The sequence below is a fragment of the Lepidochelys kempii genome, chromosome 6 (assembly GCF_965140285.1).
Source record: "Lepidochelys kempii isolate rLepKem1 chromosome 6, rLepKem1.hap1, whole genome shotgun sequence".
NCBI classification, from domain to species: Eukaryota; Metazoa; Chordata; order Testudines; family Cheloniidae; genus Lepidochelys; species Lepidochelys kempii.
This window is the reverse complement of record NC_136385.1, coordinates 57,616,201-57,641,016: the sequence shown is the minus strand read 5'-3', so window position 1 is coordinate 57,641,016 and position 24,816 is coordinate 57,616,201. Positions and strand designations below refer to the sequence as shown.

The 24,816-nt window shown below is 40.0% G+C and overlaps 1 protein-coding gene across 7 annotated transcripts in view; it reads right to left on the bottom strand.

The window, feature by feature from the left end:
- The window catches only part of TTC17 (tetratricopeptide repeat domain 17), an 84,402-nt gene that overhangs the window by 24,815 nt on the left and 34,771 nt on the right, over positions 1–24,816 (bottom strand). For all 7 annotated transcript variants that reach the window (XR_012159403.2, XM_073348043.2, XM_073348038.2 and 4 more), the window contains one exon: positions 22,094–22,280. Coding sequence is in view for 6 of the 7 variants with exons in the window: in XM_073348043.2 (XP_073204144.1) it covers positions 22,094–22,280 (187 nt within the window). In the remaining variant the exon portion in view is untranslated. The remainder of the gene's footprint in view (positions 1–22,093; positions 22,281–24,816) is intronic.

Genomic DNA, 24,816 nt, shown 5'->3' with positions numbered 1-24,816 from the left:
TGAACTGGAACCATAATCTCACTGAACGTTAAATCTCATCAAATGAGGGTCAATCCATCCTCATCATCGTATCCACTCATTATATACTCCACACCTGAACATAGCCGTTATATGAACAACATACCCTCATATCTCAATGTCTGTACTTTGACCTGTCAACCTTTTACCCCCAATCAGGAATACTGAATGCATCCAATGAAGTGAGCTGTAGCTCATGAAAGCTTATGCTTAAATAAATTTGTTAGTCCCTAAGGTGCCACAAGTACTCCTTTTCTTATTACAGACTATGTCTTCCTTATGCCATCCGATCCTAAACCAAACTTCGCACCCTTGATAACCTGTACGTTATTCCCTGATAACAAGAAACTTTTATGCTTCAAATCTGTGCCATTCACTTTTTAAAACCATCATCTTAATAAAATTTTTAAACTGCAACTCAAGTAACCAGGCTTCTCTTTGAAGACAAAAATCATATTTGGGGAAAAATATCCATCTCTTATTTGTGAAGTCAAAAACTTTTTTGTGAACAGCATAGAATCAAACACAGAGTCCCTGCCCCAAAGAACTTGTATGCAGAAAAGACTGGATGCCTGGGAAATTGCAGAGGTTTTCATTAATTATTACTGTTGGCTTATGCCTTGTGGGTCTCATGGAAGCAGCGTGTCCAGAAGGGACTCAACCATGGAGTCAAACTTTTTACACTAACAGCAATGAAGTGATTCCTTGAAGTGTTGTTCCTTGACTTTAGCAAAGCTTTTGACACGGTCTCCCACAGTATTCTTGCCAGTAAGTTACAGAAGTATGGGCTGGATGAATGGACTATAAGGTGGATAGAAAGCTGGTTAGATTGTCGGGCTCAATGGGTAGTGATCAATGGCTCCATGTCTAGTTGGCAGCCGGTATCAAGTGGAGTGCCCCAAGGGTCTGTTCTCGGGCTGGTTTTGTTCAGTATCTTCATTAACGATCTGGAGGGTGGTGTGGATTGCACCCTCAGCAAGTTTGCATATGACACTGAACTGGGAGGAGAGGTAGATACACTGGAGGGTCAGGATAGGATACAGAGGGACCTAGACAAATTGGAGGATTGGGCCAAAAGAAATCTGATGAGGTTCAACAAGGACAAGTGCAGAGTCCTGCACTTAGGACGGAAGAATCCCATACACCGCTACAGATTAGGGACCGAATGGCTCGGCAGCAGTTCTGTAGAAAAGGACCTAGGGGTTACAGTGGACGAGAAGCTGGATATGAGTCAACAGTGTGCCGTTGTTGCCAAGAAGGCCAATGGCATTTTGGGATGTATAAGTAGGGGCATTGCCAGCAGATCGAGGGACGTGATCGTTCCCCTCTATTCGACATTGGTGAGGCCTCATCTGGAGTACTGTGTCCAGTTTTGGGCCCCACACTACAAGAAGGATGTGGAAAAATTGGAAAACGTCCAGCAGAGGGCAACAAAAATGATTAGGGGACTGGAACACATGACTTATGAGGAGGGGCTGAGGGAACTGGGATTGTTTAGTCTGCGGAAGAGAAGAATGAGGGGGGATTTGATAGCTGCTTTCAACTACCTGAAAGGGGGTTCCAAAGAGGATGGATCTAGACTGTTTTCAGTGGTAGTGGATGACAGAACAAGGATTAAAGGTCTCAAGTTGCAATGGGGGAGGTTTAGGTTGGATATTAGGAAAAACTTTTTCACTAGGAGGGTGGTGAAAAACTGGAATGCGTTACCTAGGGAGGTGGTGGAATCTCCTTCCTGAGAAGTTTTTAAAGGTCAGGCTTGACAAAGCTCTGGCTGGGATGATTTAGTTGGGGATTGGTCCTGCTTTGAGCAGGGGGTTGGACTAGATGACCTCCTGAGGTCCCTTCCAACCCTGATATTCTATGATTCAAACTCAGATATCTTAAAATCTAAATTAGTCACCAATAATGCTGTTTACTTCTTGCATTACATTTGCCATGGACAGCAATGGCACATTGCTCATTTTCACAGCCTGATTCCCATATAGCATCCCGCAGCCTTGGGCTAGTAACAATGTAGGAGAATCAAAGTGAAAACATACGCAGGTTTTCATTTTTAAAGCATGTAGTTAATTATAGGAATGGAGTCTATGTTGTGTTTTTATTCTTGGCTTTTTGGTTCACGGATTACAATGTTGCCAAGCTTCAATATTTTATCATGAATCTCACGATGCATGTTAAGTCCCCGCTCCTGGTTTCATTTGATTACATAAGAATCTCAGCTTTCATTGAAAAAATACATTTTAAAAAGTTTCTAGCACTCACGGCAGCAAAGAAATGCTTGCAAACATGACCCATAAAGGTTCCACCATCACCACAAGTCAAACAACAAGAACGCAACCTGAATAAATTTTTAAAACCATGATTTTTTGGGGGCCTGACTTACTATTTTACCTAGCTAAGGTGTTTGAGAACAAGGGTTTCCTTGTTAAATAAAACCACTGCAGTGTAACCAGACAACCCCAGCACAGCAGGAAGTCAATCTAGTGAGTGAGTGTCAGGGTACAGACTGATGGAAGGGCTAATAAAAGAAAATTAATCCCATACTTGTGCACTTGGGTTTACTTCCACAATATAGTACACCTCACAGTGAATTTAGTATAGTTCTACTCCATAACTCAAGTGTTTCTTTCACTGTCAAAGCAGCACACCCCTATGCTTCACAGAGATGGAAATGCTACTCGGTAGATAGGCAAGTCCAACCGTAAGTATTTGAGGAATGTTACACTATAAACTGCATCCTGTTTAACCTCACTGCCAATTGCCTATATAGAACCACACAGGTACATATCGTATTGCCAGCTAACAATAAGAGATAATGTACATTACTCATTCTCACACAAAAACTAGTGACAATTCATGGATCCCAGGAAGGTTTAAGGAGACACTTACTACTAGGGTGTCTACAAATTAAAATTTAAAACTGAAGATTTTAGATATAGCCACTATACAACTGAAATTTCAACACAACATATCATTTATCGTGTTTACAGGCCCAGAAGCGTGTTTGGTGCTTTACAGAACCAACAGGATAGAAGAAACGGTTCATGCCTCAAAGAGCTTATAATGTAATTTAGTACTAGTGAGCCTACCACCAACACCACCATTTTGGGTGGTGATCCTTACAGGTCTCAAATTATCCAGGTTTTAGATCCAGCAGGCACTTGGAAAGGAGATCTCCATGGATGGGTGATTCAGTCGATGGCACTCTTCTCTTTACATCAATACTGAGCCAACATCCCAGCATAATGTTAGGAGCAGTTGTGCTGCTAGAGGTGACATCTTTTAGGTGAGACATAAAATTAAGGCCTTGACCTCTTACAGTAATTAAGATTCCCATTCCACCTCCTGTAAGAGTTGTAGTGTTAAATCCAACAGTTATGATTCGAGTGATTACATTCTGCATCTCAGAATACTTCCTGCAGTTTCAGGTGGATATGATATTCAGTTTCTTAAAATTTTGTGCACTATTGAACAGCTGCTACTTTTCATCCCACTTTTCAGTTATGGGTGATTTACTTTTGTATGCCATTTTGGTTACAAAACACGCTGAGACCCTTTGGAGTGAAGACACTCTAGTAACATAAGATAGCATTAACTAAATTAACTGAATAGCGTGCAATCTTAGTTAAAAATAAATAGTCTTTGCAGAAACTAGAGGATAATGACCAGCGCCTCAGATAGCATAAGACAGCAAAGCTCCACTGACTTCAGTGCAGCCCCGCTCATTGAACAATAGCTGGGATTTGGCTCTAAACACCAAGCAGCATCCACACCATCCCATTTGTCACTGCGTTGCCTAGTGTTTCTTTATAGAGCAATACATATTTACATTATTATTAAAAAAAACTCACCATCCTGAGTTCTGTTAGTACAGAGCACAAAGTGAGACATGCTTACTCAGCAAGCTGGGACTACAGCGTCACCAGGGATTCTTTCTGATGACGTGACCTAGCCTCCCATAAATGGCTACAGAGAATCCTGCTCCACGACTGACATTCAGGAGATTAGAGTTTGCTATTTACAGCACCCAAAGATGTGCAAGACAGGGCCCCTACCCTATAGAGCTCGTAATCTAGTCTTGAGATGAGCTACAATAAATAAAGGAAACAAGCAGCAGGGAAGGGATGGGATAAGGAAAGATGCTATGATCATGGGGCTTTCCAATACTGTCCTAGCTGTGTCTTAGTGGGTCAGTAAAAAAAATTAAAATAATTAAATAAGGAAGATAAAGTGATAATAGACTCTACTGTTGTACTGACTCACTCACTGGGATTACATGGCTATGGTAAAATATGGAACAAACAAACAAACGGCAGTAGGACATGCATCACAACAAACAACAATTCTCTCCCCATTTTTCAAACTCTGAACTGGCTTTTTGCCACCACAATGCATGATTCTGCTCCCACTGAAGCCAGTGGAAATTTTGCCACTGACTTCAATAAGGGCAAGATTGGATTCCACAATGCTTATAAATAATGCAAACATACTTGAAGTTCCAAAGCATGAAGTAGCCAGTAAAAATCATAGGCAGTGCTGCCGAGGACTACAGTTGGCATCCAGCATTCTCAGGTAGCGAAGGACATAAGGTTTCCTTCTCCAGTGGAATACTGCAATGTCAGCTCAGTAGCAAACATTTAACTGAATAGCTCTCTTTTCCTGCTCTCCATTTCTCTGCTTGGTCCCTGCTTTGGACCTAATTTGCTGGATGTGCACTGTACTCCTGAAAGCATAGGCTATGATTTCTAATGGCTGCTTCAGTTGTAGAACTCTCAAATATTATTAAAGAGCTAACATCCATGAAGAACTCAGAATTCAGATTAGTTTAATTTCAACTCTTTTCATTATTTCATACAGAAAGGTTGATCATATTTACAGGGTGTTTTTTTAAAACTGAAAAGGAGCTTGCAGCTTCCAGTCAATAGTATTTGCAACAATACCTATGAGTCAGAAAGTAGAGCTAACTAGAAACTGAGTGAAATGCAAAACATAAACCACCCTCCTGAGTGGCGAAAAGTAATTTTTTTTAAATTGTCAGTTATAATTTAAGCCTTTAGTAGTACACTCCTTCTTTAGGTTACCTGACAGTGGTCCTTAGTCATGTGGGTGGGGCTTTGCAAAAGCACTCCGTGCTGGGCTCCCAGTCAAGTTAATAGTTTCAGGTGAGCAAAGTTAGGCCAACAGAGTGATTCTGAACATCCACCCACGTACACCAGTGTGTAGAGGGCTTCACAACTTGTTGTGCGTTATGCAAACAGAGCAAGCCACCTCATTCTAATTTTACAATGAAGTATGTAAAGTTCATTCTTTTTATTACATTATCCCAGTAACAGGTTTTCAATTAAGAGGATTATTACATAGTAAATCAGTCTTCAATAGTAGGAAAATATTTTGTTTTTTTAACCTGGGGGGTAACCAAAAATTCATTTAAATTGGCTTAGCTATAGATTTATTTTTAAGACTAACCATTAATCTCAGTACAGCAGTTTTTTATGATGAAGTCTTTTTATTTATTTATTTATTTAAACAGAGATGCTGTCTGATAAAACCAGATTTCTTGTTCATGTTAAGAGATGGTAATACCTTACCATTGCATAATGGACCTATCCCTGATGCACACAGTGCCACAAATTGCCCTTATGAAATATAAACCTACAATAAATAAAACATGAAAAGAAAAATTGAAGAGGAAGATCTGCCTGTTTAAATTTGTACGCTGTGTGGTTTGGAAGGGACACACAACAAGGGAGGAGAATCCATTGGGCTGCTTTACAAACAGTGTAGCAAACTCTTTAAAAAATATCCTCTTTAATAATTAAGGGGGGGAATGAAGGGCAAGAGGGGACCTAGCTATATTAAATCACCGCACACCCTCCGTTTCTTCTCCTTGATCGTCACTGGCTACAACAGAAGCTCGTTCTTTATGACGCGGGTATAGAAGCCACAGTGTGCTCTCAGAGCTGTCTGGGAACAGGGCCCAAACATGGAAGAAGGTATCTAAATTTAACTCTCCATCCCCGTCAGCAGATAAGAGACTAGAAAATGAGATTAGCAATGCCTCTCTCAGAGTGCTCCACTGCTACATATAGAGCAGCAGGTTAAGCAGCATTGTGGTCTGAATTTCAACTAGTGAATCAAAAATTACTCGACTTCCTTTGGAGAAAGGGGGGGGGGGGAGAGAAAGAGACACACACAAGTTCAGAATGCTGATGGCTCGTCCTCAGTGAGTTCTCCTATGCACTTGGTCCTGCATTTGCTAAATAAAAGTATTTAAAATTTAAAACCACTATTACTTTTCTCTCCACATGGCTATGTCAGTTCATAATCACACAATAGACCAGTCAGCTCACTTGTGAGACAGACCCCACCATTGGTTGGCAGCAATGAACTTCCTGAAGGGGGTCTGATGTCAACTTTTGATCCGGGGTGGATTCTCCCTGTCACTACTACAAATCAAGGCAACAGAGATCCACTAAGTTCAAATTAAAAATAAGTCTACCCAGAATTACTTGCCCTCACTTTTTATAGAAGAGTCAGGCCTGATCTACACACAAATTTTGTATGGGCATAACTATTTCGGCCAGTGGTGTGATTTTTTTTTTTTTTTTTTTTTAAGAACCAAAATAGCTGTACTAGAATAAAAGTGCCGTTATACTGGTATAGCTTTTTCTCCTTCCTGTACATGAGTAAGTTATATGGGTATAAGCACCTTTTTACCCCCTGTGACCCGTGGTGCCTGGGGCAGCCCTCACCGGAAATGCCAAGGTCAGGGCAGGCTGCAAAAGGGAGAGCAGATATACAGAATCATCTCTGTGACAACTGAAATATCGTCAACCATAGGCTGAAAGGCACCATCTGCCTGCTCCACAGACAAAGGACTGGAGGTACATTCGCCTTCATTAGGCCCATTGCTATTTTTAACAGGCAAATAATTGGAAACAGTTTTCCCTTCAACAGATAAACCATTGCTTTCCACAAACAGTGGCTCATCACACTGAGCTACTTTAAGCACATCACTTTTACTTGGGTCAGGCTCACTTTCATAAAACTTCACTTGCCAGCAATCCATCACCCACCAGAAATCTGCCCTTTCGTTAGGGCTTCAAACTGACCATCAACTTTGATTTGCTCTAAAGAAATGCTTCCCTGAGCTTCTTTCTGCACTTCATCTAATTCCAGATTCACTTCTGAGATATTAGACATTCAGAAATTTCTTCACCATATGAACTGCTTTTCTGACTGGACAAACAGCCATTTTCCACAATCCCAAGGCTAGAGACACCCTCTTCCTTGTTACAGCATACCTGGTTAAACACGCCACTGCTTAGAGTCAAACACACCCACACACCCCCTCCACCTTCACAGACAATACAGAGGATTCACATTCATACTTTTTCTGGGACTGGGTTATGACATTACCCTGATTAAACATAGTTACCACATTATTAAACATACCAACGTTCATATAAACTGAACAGACTATCTCCATCATTGCTGTAGAGAGGAGCTGGGCTTCCAGAATAGCACAGTTCCTGCTGTTCTTTCATTATTTTGATTTGGAGTTGAAGTTTGGCAACTTTGGTCTCAGCTTGCAGCAGCTCCAGTCACCTCTTGTGAGATTCTGTCTCTCTCTCTCCAGCTTGCTTGGTTCTTTCCTCAGCTCCTTTTTCCAGCTGGGCCAAGGCTTGCTACTCTTGCATCCGAAGTTCTGCCATTTCTCTCTTATGTTGAGGATGCTGTCCCTCTTTCAGGGTTTGCCGTTTTGATTGTGGATCACTCATTGTGATTAACTTTAACCTTTGACACACTTAGTTTTAAAATTTCAAATTTGGAATAGCGCGGGGTTCTGATCCAAAACCAAATGACCTGGTTCTGTGAATCCTGCCGACTACACCAATGTGACCCGTGGTGCTCGGGCAGGCCTCATTGGAAATGCCAAGGTCAGGGCAGGCTGCAAAAGGGAGAGCAGATACTTCCAAGCCTGGTAGGTAACACTGAAGTTATTCTCTTCAACCAGTCACAAACTGTGCTTCTCATTCCCCACACTGGTTATCAAGAAGCAAAAAAGAAATCACACAGCCCTCTTTATTGCATTCCCGTTTTCTGGCTCCCAATCAGCACCTAGGTCCAGTACAGTGAGAAGTTATTTTAAACTCTGCTTACATTTACAAAAATGTTCTTCTGACCCCAAAGGGTTGGCCAGGTCACCAGGTCAGTATAGGTTTGGATCTTACCCAAAATATCACGCTGCCAGCCAATCCTTTAGTGTCTAAAACTAAAGGTTTATTATAAAGAAAAAGGAAAGAACAAGAAGAGAGATGTTAAATGGTAAAACAATCACATACGTACAAAGACTTCAAAGTCCATATATTAGGTTCCTAGCAGTATTGGTGAGTTTGCTGACTTAAAGGTCCCTCTGGAACACATCCACAGCTTGGATGGATCATTCAGTCCTTTGCTCAGAGCTTCCGTTTGTAGTAAAGTTCCTCCAGAGGTAAGAAGCAGGATTGAAGACAAAATGGAGAAGATGCAGCTTCCTTTTATTATAGTCTTGTGCCATGCAGCCTGTGCTTCCTTTGTTTCCAACACAAGTTGCTTAGCACATGGCTTGGAAGCCGTGCATGCCCATGCATGCCTTTCTGAGTCATAAGGTGTATCCTCTGCCTTCTCTCAATGGGTCAATTGTATAACTGATGGCTCTCGATGGGCCATCAAGCAGGGTAGGCAGTGCTGATGCCAAACTGTCTGGGGGTGTCACCCAGAAGCATAGCACAATTTTTGAAACACAGACATACAGATCTATAACTCATAATGCAACGGTGATACAAACGTATAAAGAAGATCACCACATTTGACAAATTATAATGTTTTCACAGATATCTTACATGGCATATCTGGCATAACTCATTGCAATTTTATTCATAATATCCCAAAGTGTCCCCCAGATTCCAAAGAGCGTCACATCCCCACTAGAGGTTGTGCTGATTTAATTATACTGGTATAGTTAAAGTGGTTACATTTATGTTTAGACAAGTCCTGAGACTAACAAACATCACAACTGACCAGCCCACACCCAATCCTCTTTGAAACCCCACCTCCTTAGCACAAATTCCCCCAACGTCACTCTACTGGGCCATTGTTCTAGGTTTTTTTGTCTCGTGCTAGTTAGACACATCCCCTGTCCTGTAAACTTATCTATCTGTTGGGTCAAATCCTATAATCCCTATCTGCTTGAACGGGACTACTCATATGAGTTAGACTACTCACATGTAAGGGCACTGCAGGATCAAGCACTATGTTTGATAATCAGTTCAACTAATGGTGCTAAAAGCCACTTACGTAACTATAAAAAATAATATTGGTAGAGTTACTTAAACCACATGTTGTGGTAAGATCCACATTGCAAAGTCATGTAACAAACTGCATTAACTTTGATTGTCTCACGCGCACTCTGCCCATGAATTTTCTGTGGCAACTGCTTCTAACACTCCTACCATCCCCAGATTTCAGACACCTAATATTTTTAACAATAATCTGCCACAAGTGTTTCCTTATGTTCCTCTACATGTGGTACTTCTTATCCTTCACCAAACGACATTAATTTTTATTGCATGAGTAATATTCAGGCCCAAAACAATGATAGATTTAATTAACCTGTATGGGATAGGCACCTGCATAATTCACTCATGGCTTTGTCACTCATGAGTAATGCAGCCATCCAAAACTCATGTTAATTAAACTTTCACCACATCATGTGCTCCTTACACAGTAAATTTCATCCCACAGCCTAATTGCTTGTAAAGGACTATGCAGCCCTATGGCATTCTAAATTTAAAGAAAAGTGAGTCCATTTCTAAACTGAGATTAATTTACCTCAACATAAAAAGGCAACAACTTCTGGGCTGGAATACGACAGCTGTTTAACAATACTCAGCAATGGCACCCAACAGTTTTAGTCCAGGAAGCAAAGAATACCATAGTTAGCTAAAATTGCTAGGGGAATTTAGGGCAAAAAGTAACGCTAAATTTGGCCAGAACTAGTTAATTTCTCTACTCTTGCAAAAAGCATGATGGGATCTTTACTGGACACTTCAGTCAAGATCTTGGTTTCTGTTCGAGAACATGTTGAGCAGCACAGTACTGGAGCACTGGGCTATTTGCTGATGCAGAGGCAGGAGTGCCACCTACTCAAGCATCAGTAGTACTTCCTGAAGAACACATGCCCTCTGTCCTAGCCCACCACTCCTTTGCTTGCAGAATCTAAAAGAAATACAGAACAACGTTATTTCTTTTTTCTATAATAATTATTCTCTTCTTACTCATTTGACACACATTTATTAGAAATGTGGGAATAGCCATTTTTGATCAGACCAGATCAGTCTATCTAAGTCTCATGTCAGGTCTCTCACGCTGGCCAGTACTAGATACTGCAGAGAAAGATGCAAGAACACCTTCATGGGCAATTATGTAATAACTTACCCAGAGGGGAAATTTCTTGCTAATTCTAGGCAATTAGCAGTTGGCTTATGGTCTAAAGGACAAGAATTTATATCCTATATATTTTTTTCCAGCCATATCTAATGTAACTGTGGACTTTCTCATTGTCTATATAACTGTTTAAACCTGTTTCCAATCCCAGTGAGCTCTTGGCTTCAAAGATATATTGGACCATCAAGATACATACATTAATGTGTTTTCTTCTATCCTTTTTACATTTGTTGCCTCAGTTTCATTGGATGCTCCCTGTTTTGTTCCTAAATGAGCCAAAATTACCAGTTTTGGTTTTTGGTTTACACAGTATCACTGCTGAGATAACTCGAGAACACTGCCTGCTAGCTGGCATCAAGGGCTGAGGAGTTCATGTTTTGTTTTTGCAGAAACCAATAATAAAAACAAACAAAAACACTACCTGCACTAATTTGTCTTAAAGTTTCTAAGTCACTATAGTGAAAAATGGTGAGTCAATGGGACATTTCCTACCAGGTTAGGATTTTTAAATATAGGCCAAATTTGGAACAAAACTATGAATGTCTTTAAAGTTTCTATTATGCGACCAATTTTATATCACACTGGTTAATTAAAAAAAAATGTAAGAAATTCAGGCTTTTGTAAAATTACTGAAGCAGCTGTGGAAGATTTGTTCTCTCATTTGCTTTTCATTCTACAGGTCTTACTTTCAATATTTTGTCCTTAGATTTAGCAATTTGGCCCATGTTTACTCACTGCCATATGCCTGGAGGACGTGGTTCTAGCTGTTAAGTAAGCAAGAATCCCTGGCCAGAGGAAGAATTTAAGAGGGGGCAGCCCAGAGAAGCAATACAGTGAGGGACATGAGCCACTGAAAATAAATGTCTCCCTCTGGGCTACAGATCACAAGGTTCAGAGGCACTATGTATGTGGAATAACACAAGAACAGGTATGGCTCAGGTGGTCAGGTAGGCATGCTCATTATCAGCCTATGAGAGCTCACATGTTCAGCATTTTGCCTGACAACATGGGTCACCTTTCACACAAGGCTATGAAGGAGGAAAGACTCGTTGCTCTCAAATAAAGGCAGGGGAAATTGACTGAGCTCAATGTCCTGGCTCCAAGTGCACAGTGAACAGTAAGTAGGATTAACTTCCTCAAGAGCCCAGGCAAGGAATCCCTGCAGAAAGCAAAGGCTGACAAGAACAGCATGTAAAAGCAAAATAAGGCTGATGTACTGCCAGTGACATACTATTTTAGGCTCCAATATTGAGGATTTCTTCTCCATTGTTAAAACAGTACCAAGCTCCCTCCTACAGCTAGGATAGGGATTTTGTAGTGGGATGCTTGGAAAGACCACACTGCCCCCTCCCCCCCAGTAAATACTGGCCCAAGGAACATCCGTTTCCTTCCATAGGGAAGCTTTCAATTGTCCTAGTTCCACAGTCACTGGTAGCTGTACTAGGTTATAGTTTTAGAGCTTTTGAGGGCACTCAAAACAGTGCAAGACAGACAACAAGAATCGGGATCAGGCAAAAGAAAAACAAGCCAATAAAATAGATAAACCATGGGTCACCAAAGTCTACCTCATGGGTCAAAAATGGTTATGGGAGTTAGACAAGGCCTGGGCTCAAAACTTTTCCTTGAGTAGGGTCATATATCCCAGTGATACTAGTACTACCGATGCCACTGCCAGCATGCATTGCATCATCTCAATTGCTCAAAGCCCCGCATACTGATCTGATACAACCTGAACATAAAGCATTGCATGGTGGGCCCTTCAATCTCCACAGGCCACGCTCTGAGGTTAAAAAGATCTCCAGCTTAAGCAAAATAGGTACAACCTTCAGGATCCTGGCAAGTTGCTATTGAGGACATGTTTTGGCCCCTCATGGTAGATGCAGATATCCCTATTCCAATTGGACTCTAGACAACTCAGATCTGTTCTGGACCACCCTGAGGTGGAGCCAATCTTTTCTAGCCTCTTCTTTACTCTGAACAGTATTGTCTAATCTGGTCTAAAAGTATCAAACTCAAAGAGATGAACTGCTCCCCAAGAGACCATAGTAATTTGGAAATGACCCACAACTACTTTGTTAAACCTCCCTGCAAAACCTTGCTGCATTACTCAGGTTGCTAAGAACTCAGTGTTGTGCCCAGCACTACATGAAAGGATTTTTAAATGTGGTGTATACATGGATAGGGAAATACTAAAATTGGCTTTATTTTGGAAAAAAAAAGTTACAGGGAATTATTGTGAAGAATCTTAGCATCTCTTTTCACTTTCCATGGGAGCAAGCAAGTTTGGAAACTACTGTACCTTGGCTTACATCTATTTCAAAAAAGAGCCACTAGACAAGTAAGAAAGTCTGCAGGGAAGGACTTCATTCAAGCAGCCATCCCTGGCACAAATTTGTCCTGTGAGTACTGGAAAGTCTACATTAAGGCAACAAAGGCAGGAATCTTGTTTTCTAGAGTAATTCTCTGACAAAAAACTGTCTCCTAGTTATATGTGGTGAAGACACATCCAATGGATTAGCTACTTAGAATGTGGAACTAAACCAAAGCAGATTTTGGTTCTTAAATGATTAATTCTTGGTTTGAATGATTATTGAAAGAAGCTGCAAGGGAGGAGGGAACTGTTACCTCCCTCCTTGGGACTGGTGAGACTGCAGCTTGGAACCGGGGGATCAGTGAAAGACCAGAAGACCATATTTTCAATTAAAAGACTTCTATAGACCCTACCAGAATAAGTTCCCTTGGATTTGCAAAAGACTTTAGACATCTATCACTGCTGGGTCTACCTCTAAAGAGAAAACAACTGGAATAAGTACCACTCTTATTCAACAGATCTGCTCCATGTATTGAATCAGGCATATTTGTTCACTTTACTGACTAGAATAAGTTTGAACCACTCTTGTTGGCATTGCAGAGCCAATACAGTTTAGAGAAGGTGACCTGATTCTATCTGCAAAGCAACAGATCCGTTAACTGAAATGCAATTGCAAGGTCTCTGTTGCTGACAATGCTTAGGACAGAAAGAATCCAGCTTGACTTTCAGATCCCAGGGTTAGCAGTAAGAAAAAAAATTCAATTCACAGGGAAAATATTGCCATTATTTAGTTGTTTGCCAACAGAATACATATATACTTGTCAAAGCCTTTGAAACACAAAGGGTAGCCATCAGTAGATATTTAGAGTTTCTTAATTCTGTTACAAACAAAATCTCCAAGACAAATCCTAATGTAATTCCCTCTCCCCAACTACCCTTGCTTCAGAGAGTTTATCTTGCTATAGAAGTAACTGAGGGCTTGTCTACACAAAGTTCCATAGCAAATCCACATGGAAACATTTTTATACCAGAACAAAAAAGTGGGTTAAATGAAAAGGAACAAGGCACTCTGTTTCCGGAATGAGAATGTCCGGACATGGAGTTGATAAGGAACAGCTACTGTGCTTTAAATTCACACCCTACCTTAATCCACACTAACTTTCAAGACCTGATTGATGTTAAACCTAATCGCACAGTAGGGGGCAAGAAATGAATGTAACAGGCTAACTTACTCCCTCTAATGCATGCAGAATTCAAGGGACATACTAACAATGACCTCTAAATACTAAAAACTCAGAAGAGATCAAGTATCCTCCATTCAGCGGATAAGGGAGGGAGTCATTAAGAAATAGGATAAACTTTATTTGGATGAAGATACTCACTTGAGAATCTAACCTAGTCAACGTGTGTTTCACTTGCAGCTTTTATCTAGTGTAAATGATGGGTTCTCTGTAACTTGAAGTCTTCAAATCATAATCTGAGGACTTCAGTAACTCGGTCAGAGGTTATAGTTCTATTACAGGAGTGCATGCGTGAGATTCTGTGCCCTGTAATGTGCTGGAGGTCAGACCAGATGATCATGATGGCCCATTCTGGCCTTAAACTTTATGAGTTCCTAGTTGGAACAAAAAACTCTACAACAAAATTAGATTCTGAGTTTGTCTTAAAAAAATACCAAAACCAGACACCTCTAGATAAAGATGAGAATGTCTTGAAGAAAAAGCAAGTTAAAGCAGCTTGAGCAAGGGAAACCTCAGTTGATGCCAATACAATAAGCACAAATGTCTACGGACTATATCCAAGACAAACTTTGTGGAAAGGATACCTTTAGCAGCTTTCCATTTAGAACTGCAAGGCTAATCATGCTCCATAGACTATCCCAGGGTCCAATCCTAGGTAAGTAAAGGACAGAGATGCTTGCACATATTTATTAATTTAATTAATTTCATATGAAATATTTCCATAGGTGATAACACAAAAAATGTTTCATAATTAGTTGCAAAGGTAATAAATACACCATAGTTTTATTTGAAGTGTATAGCACTTGAAAGTCTTTTTGCTTTGACTTTGTGTGGATGAAATATTACTCTACAGAACTAGGAGTAGAGTCTAGTGGTTGCAGCCTGCTGCTGGGAGTTTGACTCCTGGGTTCCACTCATGAGTCTGCTACTGACTTATAATGTTAATTTAGGCAAGTAATTTAATCTCTCAGTTCTTTATCCTATCTCCCCAACCAAATGGGCATCTGATGCTTGAATAGTGCCTATCTAAAAGTTATGTTGAGACTCAGGTTTCTCCTTTGAAGCCAGTGTCACTTGGCTTATGGTCTAAGCACCCCAAGTGTCTACACTTTGAAAAGGCAAAGAAAGAACAAAAGAAAATGCATTTTTTTTTTTTTAAGAAAAGGGAGCAGATACTTTCCCCCATGCTTTATTTTAAAAGGAGGTGGATGAAGGAATCTAAACTTTTGACTTCATATGGTGTAGGATATTCAGACCACAAGAGGGCACCAAAACCAAAGCATCCTCTTAAAAATAAAAGTGTACAACTGCTGTTCAATATATAACCTGTGTTGCAAAATATGCACATCATAACATCACACAGAATGTGATGAAATGCATATTACCTAGGAAAACATGCACCTACATGCAAAAAAATTTGCATTCATAGTACATGATGGTATGAACATAGTGTATGCTGAAAGGCTTACAGCAAACATCACCTGTACTTTGTGACCAATAAAAAGGCTAAATATTTAATAGCAGCACACCCACCTGGTGTATAAGTCAGACAATTTGAGACCAAAAAGACACTGGAAAGTCTAAAACATTAAAACAAATGATGATTTCAAAATGGAAGAAAATGTATGCAGTCTATACACTATTAGAGGGTTGCTTCAATCTTCCTTTTAAAATGGGTTGCTTTTTAAAATGACAACACAACTTGAGGCCAGGAGATCATACAAATGGAAATAATTAGAAAGAGGGGTGCAATTATTCATAGAGACAATAATATTTTGTTTAAAAATAAAAGGGGTTTTGCCTGCCTATAGTTTAGCATTATATGCAATAAAGCAGCTTTTTTGAGCACAGGGCATGGGAAGCTCCCATACTACAGCAGCTGCCTCTTTTCAGCAGTCACCTTAGAACTGATCCAACTGTAATCTCCAGTGCAGTTCCAAGTTACTCTAATACTATGGCAAGCAGCTCTTCCCAATATCTGAGTGCTCAGATTATGGCATTATGCAGCGTAAGGACAACTGCTTTCCAAAAGGGTTAAAGAATTTTCAAAGAGGACGCTTCTTATGTTAAAATGGATTAAAAAAATCCTGCTCAGGGATTAAAAAAACGTGTGACATCCAGGACAGAGTTCCTTTCATTATCAGACGGAACATCTGCGGCTTGCTACACTAGCAGGACCAGCAGAATATAGTTGACAGGAGTGGCTAACTCCTGAGTAGCAGCTTTTGGGATGCTATGGAGTTGACCAATGTTTCCTGTTTGCATTTTAACTCCTTTATGTCAATTTCTTTGATCCTGTTACTTGCACACCCTTTAAGACTACTTTAAACAGCTGTTGTGCCACCTGTCCTTCCAATTATGTTTAATATGCATATGAAATACTTGACATGTCAGTCTTCTAATAACCAATCACCAAGTAATTAAACATCTCCTGAGCTCCCACATCACTTTCCATTAAGGGCCAGTATAGGTAGGACCCTTGGCAGTTAGTCTCTTGGTTGGTACTCCCCCAATTTCCTTGGAATGTGGGAAGTGTTTCTGTTGGTCTAAATTATGTAAAGTGCACTCAGATGCTAGAATGACAGTGCCTAAAGACTCTAATCATCATCAACAAGAGTCCACAATTTTCACCTGTTGAAAGAAACACATTTCCTGCAGTGACATTGCCTGTCTAGAAACCTGAAAGTAAAACAGTTTAATATCATATTGTGCATATTTATAGGGACATGGAAGGTTAGGTTTTTATCAATCATTTTTGATAAAAACAATGAAAACTGTTTTGTTGATTTACCCCAATCCCCTGCAGTGTTTATAACCCAACCTCAACAGTACTGGGTTACTGTCCTAGATCTGGAAGGTGAAAACTAAAAGATAAAAATGAGATAGAGTAGGACTATTAAATTTAACCTGCTTCAGACACTAAGTGCCCTGATTCCAACATGTCAGTCAGCTCCCCGCAAAACAAAGATGGCAGGAAAACAAAGCCTGCTATTCAGACGCTGGTTGTTTTCAGGTGGGGTGGGTAATCTAGCAGTAATGAGCATCCAATAAAAATTTAGCATTCCTACAGCACACCTTCAAAACTTCTACATAAACTTTAATACAGTGTCTCAACACTCCTGAGAGGTAGGGATGGGTTACCCTCATTTTACAGATGGAAACCAAAACAGAAAAAAAGATACATGAGCCTCACAAACAGTCTGTGCAAGAGCCATGACTACAGTTCAGCAATGTGTATTTCCTAATCCCATGCTCACACCATTACACCATGCTGCTTCCCAAATTCCTCCCGAGCCCATTTGCTCCTTTCTTGTAAGCATGCACAGAATCAAAGCAAACTAGAATTCAATACCTTGTGTGCCTTGCTACCTGTCCCAATTCATACTAACGTAGCAGACAGGCAGAGCACAGGGATAATACAACTTGCACACCTTCCAGTAAACTGAAGCACAGAAAACTTTGCTAGTGTTCTTTTAAATAATGCTTATCAAAGGTCGGGGATTATACAAAAGTTTAATTCACAGGTACTGAGTTTTAAGCATAGCACATGCTGCAAGACTGCTCTTATATCTGGCAACATATGTGAAGGGCTTCAAAATTAAGGAGTGGGTGTGTGTGAAAACTATGCTGATTGACCCTCCAGAGGGTGGGTGGGTGGGTGTGTGTGTGTGTGTGTGTGTGTGAACAATGAGACAAAGTTGAAAAAGGGGAAAAAAAAACATATGAGCATCAGGAGACTATTTTTAGCAATAATTTATTTAGGCTCTGGAAGAGTGCCCCAAGGCAAACAGAATCCCCACTGCTGAAATTATTCAAACATATGCTTGAAAATGTGCTGCATTGGCAGTGGAAGGACTGGCCTTTTCCCATTTCTAAAATGTATGATTCAGTAAGTAGCACATAGGTATGCAGTGTGCATCTGATCACAGAGGGTGCGTTTCAATTTACTATGAAGCCAGCAGTAGTGGCAGCAAGTACATCTCATAGTAAATTACTCATGTATTTCTCAGCAAGTTACTTGTGTACTTCTCATATGTTTCCATAAATACCTGAAGACGTAACAGATTTTAGATTAGAACACTGTGGGTTGTTTTACATATTTGTAATGCAGTGTTCGTCCTTTTGGTTATGCAGTTTATGGCTCACTGTATTTCATAAGATGGTATAATACTAAACAGCAATTAAATCATGGGATATATGTGCCTGTCCCACACTAATTATATTCTTAACTAAATCTCACAATAAACCTGTCTCATCAAAAAGCTAGAATTGAAATTAAAATCTGACCACTAAAAATGGTGATTTCTTCAAAGTTGTGCAAACACTTGTGTGCAGGCCTGAGATAGGCAGGAACAACCCAAAACACATGTACACATATGTAGGTGTCTGTGTGCAAACCTCAATTTGTCTGTGCACTCAGTATGTACGTGCTTAAGATGGTCTCAGACCGTCTTGGCTTTCACTTTCCAGGAACTGCTGTATATTTTCCTTTTCAGTCCATCTGAGGCTACAACTACACCATGGTATAGGGGTGCAATTTCCAGCTTGCATACATACTCAATGAGAGTTAGCATGAGTTATAAACAGCATAGCCATGGTAGCATGGGCAGCAGCAGCACAGCTTAGACATGCTGAGTACAAACTCATGTGTGCCTACTCAGCATGGATGCCGCCTGTACTCGTGAGGCTACTCTACTATTTATAATCATGCTAGCTCTCCCCAAGCTAGCATGAGTATGTGTACACGAGCTGGGAATCACACCCCCAGCCTGTAGTGTAGATGTAGCCTAAATGTGCAATGAATAAAAATTCCCAAACCATTCTCAGCATCCTGGAACCGTCTTTCTTCTCCCTCCCCTAAATGAAAGACAAACAAGTCTGTTTTTCCAGTTTTGCATTCTTAAGATTTTAGATTTTGGTTTAAACCCATGTTTTAAACCAGAAAACTCATCAATATCAAGATTGAATACACTGGTAAGTTTATTTTAAACATTTCGATAAAACAAAGACATTTACACCATGTGTCAATTTCATACTTCTAATTGTTCTGCATTAGCCAATGATGCGTAAGATAACCTAGATGGTCTTTCCCATCTCTAATGTCTCTAATCTCTAATACAAAGGAGTAGCATGACACGAAGAGGCACAAAAAAAGGGGAACAGTACAAATATATGGCAAGACACCTAGAAACTTGATTTCTGGCATTAGTGAAGTTAATATACCTGTTAAATGTTCAGCTTCCCTTTTGAATATAAGCCTTACAGGTTCCCTAAAGGACCTCACCAGTTAAACATTCCTGCGCTGTTAACACATGCTCACATTAGCAAAAGCCATACTGTTCGCATAGTTTTCACAAGCAGTGTGGGCACAAGTCCCCAGCCCTCCCACCCTCTGAGAACCATGCAAGTCTCCTAAAGTGGTCTACAACCCAATGTTATAACATGAACAGAAAATAAAAGCCCTGGTTAGGGAAACCATGCTAACAGCAGCAATTAACATTTGTTGGAGAACACTTTTAAATGTGGGGACGATGAGATCAAGAAGGTGCAAGTACAAGGAAATGCGAGACTGAAAAACTCTTGTAGAAGCACAGGCAGTTTCAGACAGAGCCACTGTTCATGAGACTCTCAGGTCACGTTAAATAAATAGAGTAATTTAAAAAGGTGTCTTCTCTTTCTCCTCCTATTTCAAAATAGGATTGGCTTTTGTTCAGGTTTCAGTCCAACAAGGTTCTAGGGATTCAGGTAAACAACCAACCCCAATAAAATCATTTGAAAAAGACAGAGGAAGATTTTTATAAGCCCCACAAAAGGCTGCAGTAAAGTTCCATCCTGGCTGGGAAAACTGCAAGGGAAAACATTTTGAATTGACACACCATTAGGGAAATGACTTCTTTAACAGACTTTAGGGATGGTAGCCCAGAATTAAGAGCTCCTTCCAAGTCAGCTTCAGGAAAGAGGATTTTGGAATGGAGGTAAATGAGAAGCCTAACACTTGAGCGGTAATACCACCTACTAAAATATATTTATAAAGGCCAAATGAAGAGGTTTTTTGTTTTACACACCAAATAATGAAATGAAAATGTTTAAATGCATCAGGAAATAATATTACTCTGGTGGCATAGTCTTGGAAGATCACCTATGTTGTGTGGCATTCACATCAATCAGCAGCTAACATATTTCTTGGTATACATTTAATGTGTTCTCTGAATTAGCATCTGGAATTGAAGAGATTTGTTCCCATACATTTTCAGGAACTTAGGGGAAGATACTAGTAATATTAAAATCAAACACATTTATCTCATCATGTGAGGCTTTCATTTAAATACTGAGTAAAATCATCCAGAAGTGTCCCTTGATGATGGTTTCACAGAAAAGGGACTGCCAAATACATTCATAAACGGTCTTCAGGATAGCTTGGGAGCTGCACATGAACCATTAGCAAGTACAGAAAAGACATCTGAAATAGTCAATGAAAGGCCAAGTGAAATTGAGTGAACCTTCTCCACAAGGTTGTACCTTGGATCTTAGAGTAGCCATTAATGGCAACAAAGCATCATGTCTCCAGACAGATTTTTTAAAAACATGTCTTTTTCAGCCCCCATCTCACTGTGGATTTTTTATTTATTTATTTTTTTTAAATAAAAGAACTAGAAATCCAGGAACACTTACTGTAGGTCCTGCATGAACAAATAAATGATCATGTAGTGTAGTAAGAGTGCATTATGGAGCATTTCTAAAAAGTAAATGTCATTTAAAATCTATTATTCAAGCCTGGAAGTACTGGATTAAAAAATAAAACTATAATAGACAAGTTTCAGAGTAACAGCCGTGTTAGTCTGTCTTAGCAAAAAGAAAAGGAGTACTTGTGGCACCTTAGAGACTAACCAATTTATTAGAGCATAAGCTTTCGTGAGCTACAGCTCACTTCCTCAGATGCATATCATGGAAACTGCAGCAGGCTTTATATATACACAGAGAATATGAAACAATACCTACTCCCACCCCACTGTCCTGCTGGTAATAGCTTATCTAAAGTGATCATCAGGTGGGCCATTTCCAGCACAAATCCAGGTTTTCTCACCCTCCACCCCCCCACACAAATTCACTCTCCTGCTGGTGATAGCCCATCCAAAGTGACAACTCTTTACACAATGTGCATGACAGTCAGGATTTGTGCAGGAAATAGCCCAACTTGATTGTCATAGCCCAACTTGATTTTACACAATGTGCATGACAATCAAGTTGGGCTATTTCCTGCACAAATCCTGACTGTCATGCACATTGTGTAAAGAGTTGTCACTTTGGATGGGCTATCACCAGCAGGAGAGTGAATTTGTGTGGGGGGGTGGAGGGTGAGAAAACCTGGATTTGTGCTGGAAATGGCCCACCTGATGATCACTTTAGATAAGCTATTACCAGCAGGACAGTGGGGTGGGAGTAGGTATTGTTTCATATTCTCTGTGTATATATAAAGCCTGCTGCAGTTTCCATGATATGCATCTGAGGAAGTGAGCTGTAGCTCACGAAAGCTTATGCTCTAATAAATTGGTTAGTCTCTAAGGTGCCACAAGTACTCCTTTTCTTTTTATAATAGACAGTAGTCCCTACCAGAACCTATAGCTTTAAAAGAAAGATCTCACAATTCTTGTCTGAAGAACTTAAATGAGTATATAAGGGGGCTAAGAGTAACACACTAGTTGTAGCGGTAAAATGACATGGAGAGACATGGATTCAACCCACATAACATAGAAAACGAGGGGTTAGGTTGCTGTGAAGGCAGCATGTGCTCTGTACTTAATGGCAGCCCCTCTAGTAACATAAGTAGCCCTGAATTAGCTCTGAATGGAGTACTATTCTCTTTCCCAGAGGAGATGTGCCTCAATGCTAGTCCTTGCTGGGAGAGAGGAGTATAAACAGAGGAAAATGGGATGATTCTTGGGAAAGAATATAGTGGTCTTGAACTCTAGTAAACAGCCTTACAGGCAGAGTGCACTCTATGTCACTTTTTGGCCATTTTTCAGCAGCTGCTTACCACTGCATACAGAAGAGGTGATGTTGTACACAAAAGGACAAAACTGCAGACAGCGGATCAACTTCAGGCTGCTCTCACACTCCTGACACTTTGTAGTTAAATCCAGCGCATGCCTGAAGGCTTGCAAGGCTTTGCTGATATTCTTCAGAGCCAGATAGGCATTTCCTAAACTCAAGAAAGTCAGGGGCTGCAAAGAGAAAAGCAATCTTGTATCAGCACAACAAATGTGTTTTGGGTTCAAAACCGAAGGTAAGCTATTGCAATAGACCAAGTCTCATTCCCTCCACACTCCCAAATCAGCGAGAAGGGTTTTAAAACCAATAATTAGTTGGACATACTGACTGTGCTTAGAATTTCAGGCTTTTAAAATGATACATAAATCTGACATATACCCACAAGTATAACATAAACCACTTATTTACAGCCCATCTTAAACATGGCACATTCTACATATGGCAGCAAAGAACGTGAAGTGAAATGTTTTAGGGGAGTTTTTAGTGAGGAGCCAAGAAGTCTAAAGCAAAAAGGTATCACGTAACATGAGATTTAATATGGGACGGGAGGGCCAACTAGTCTTTTGCCAGTCCAAGCTTATTGTTCTCCAGAAAATAAATAATTAAATTACTCAGAGCTCCAATTTCACACTAGCTTAGGATTTGTGTCTTTCAGCCCATTGTTCAATTCTTTCCAGTAGTAAGCAGACACTCTTACTCATAACTTTGACTATCCAAGAGCAATCTCTTGCATCAGAGACAAAAGACATTGTAATGATTCTTCAAAACTAACTGACATGCATTTTAGATATCATCCAGTGATTTAAGTCCTGGCACACAATGAAGCATTACACTTTGTTTTCAAAAGCATCTTTATGGTTTATGCAGAGAAATTAAGTGCTGCATCTTACCCTGTGACCAGAATAATGACCACGCTCACGCAACAGAGCAGCCAATGTCCTCCACTAAATGATACTCCTTGTCATGGAACTTTTAAGACTAGTCATGGCTTTCAAAAATTTTGCTTCTAGTATTAAAAACATGCTTCAGAAGAGTGTGTGCTTTTAACAATCTGATGATGCAATTAAGTCACAAGATACTAATTCATGTCCAGAGAGTTAATTCAAATTTGAGTTCAGTCTGATGCTCCAGCCAACCTTAGTCAGCCAGTTTATTGGATTCTTCTTCTTATGACCTCCCATCATGTGTTTGATACCTTCATTTGGTGGTACTACTTCTTGGGTGCCTTTGGTAATTCATTGTACCTCATTCATTCAGACAAGCCCCAAATCATCCTGCCCTATTGTTAAATCATACCTTCTTGTTCACATTATCTTTCCCTTACACACCAGAGAATCCCCTTTAAATGCCAACTCTAATCTATCCACTGTCTGGTTAGCATTGTTAATATAAGGCTTTTGTGGTAAATTAACTGACATCACTATAGCACGGCACACTCAAGTTTGATTGCAATACTCTCAGTCTTGAACTGCTGTAGAGTTTTGCCAAAGGTACTAGAAGAACCTTTGGAAGAAACTCCCGCCAGTGCAACCTGTTTCTAAATACCATGAGTATTGTCACTCCCTCCCTCCAATTTCCTAATTCAATTATTTCATCATTCATCCCTTGCTTTCTTGTGATCCTCTTTTTTCATACACTTATCTGCGATCTAAACTGGTTAGATTCCTTTTCAGACGGTTGCAAAATTGCTGCTAGCTCTTCTATTAAAAATACCCCGATGCTACGCAGCTGATTCTAGTTTTGCCCTCCCAACTTATTTTAAAGTGAATTTAGTGCGGGAGGGGCTGACGACCCTGGAGATTCAAGTCCTTTGTCCAAATAAAAGGGACAGCATGGGCAGAAGCAACCAAATCTAATTGTGCAACCATTAGCTTTCCATAGTACTGCTGAAGTGCCTCAATTCTCGGCCCCAAATATGATGGGGGAAGGAGGAATTGTGATCTGGACTCTTGTCCCCGGGGAACTGGAGTGAGACAAACTCATTTCACTTAGGGTAGTTTTTGTTTAAGACTTACACAACTTTTTCTGGCCAATCCAGTAGTTATATACATCTCTTATTACAAGCAGAAAAGTTGCAAACATGGTCTAACTATATTTAAAAAGAGAATTGAATACCAATGTTTTCCCCAAGAAAATTTTCTTCAAATCATTTACAGGCTACAAAGTATTTTACAAAATTTAGAAATATAACATAACTTTGTACCAGGCATATTTATAGTTAATGAGAAGTAAAGTTAATCAAAATATTTGCAAAGATACAACAGCTCTTGCAATAGTCTATTCCCACAAGATATCACAAGCAGCATTAAAAAAAAATGCAAAGAAAGGAACGTAAAATGCATGAGATTAATCAAGAAAACAACGGAATCATCCAGGCAGCAGAGATGGGTGTGTGTTATGAAGGGATATCTAGATAGCCAAGAGACTATTTTTACACACTACTTCTTTTGGAACACCTATTGATCTGCAGTAATCCAGTTTTGCACTGTCTCCCCACATTTCTGAAAGGCATGTTATTTATCTTTATATCTATCTACCCATTATGTAGGGGGCAGCAGATTCCAAATTAACTCTTGGGCACAGCTAAGTGATGACTAATATTCAGGCCATGGCTACACAAACACTGTATGGCAAGCCGTGGTGTAGTGCCAAGCACTAACTGTCTGCATGTTCTCTAAAACCCTGTTGTTGTTCTCTAAAAGCTTTCTA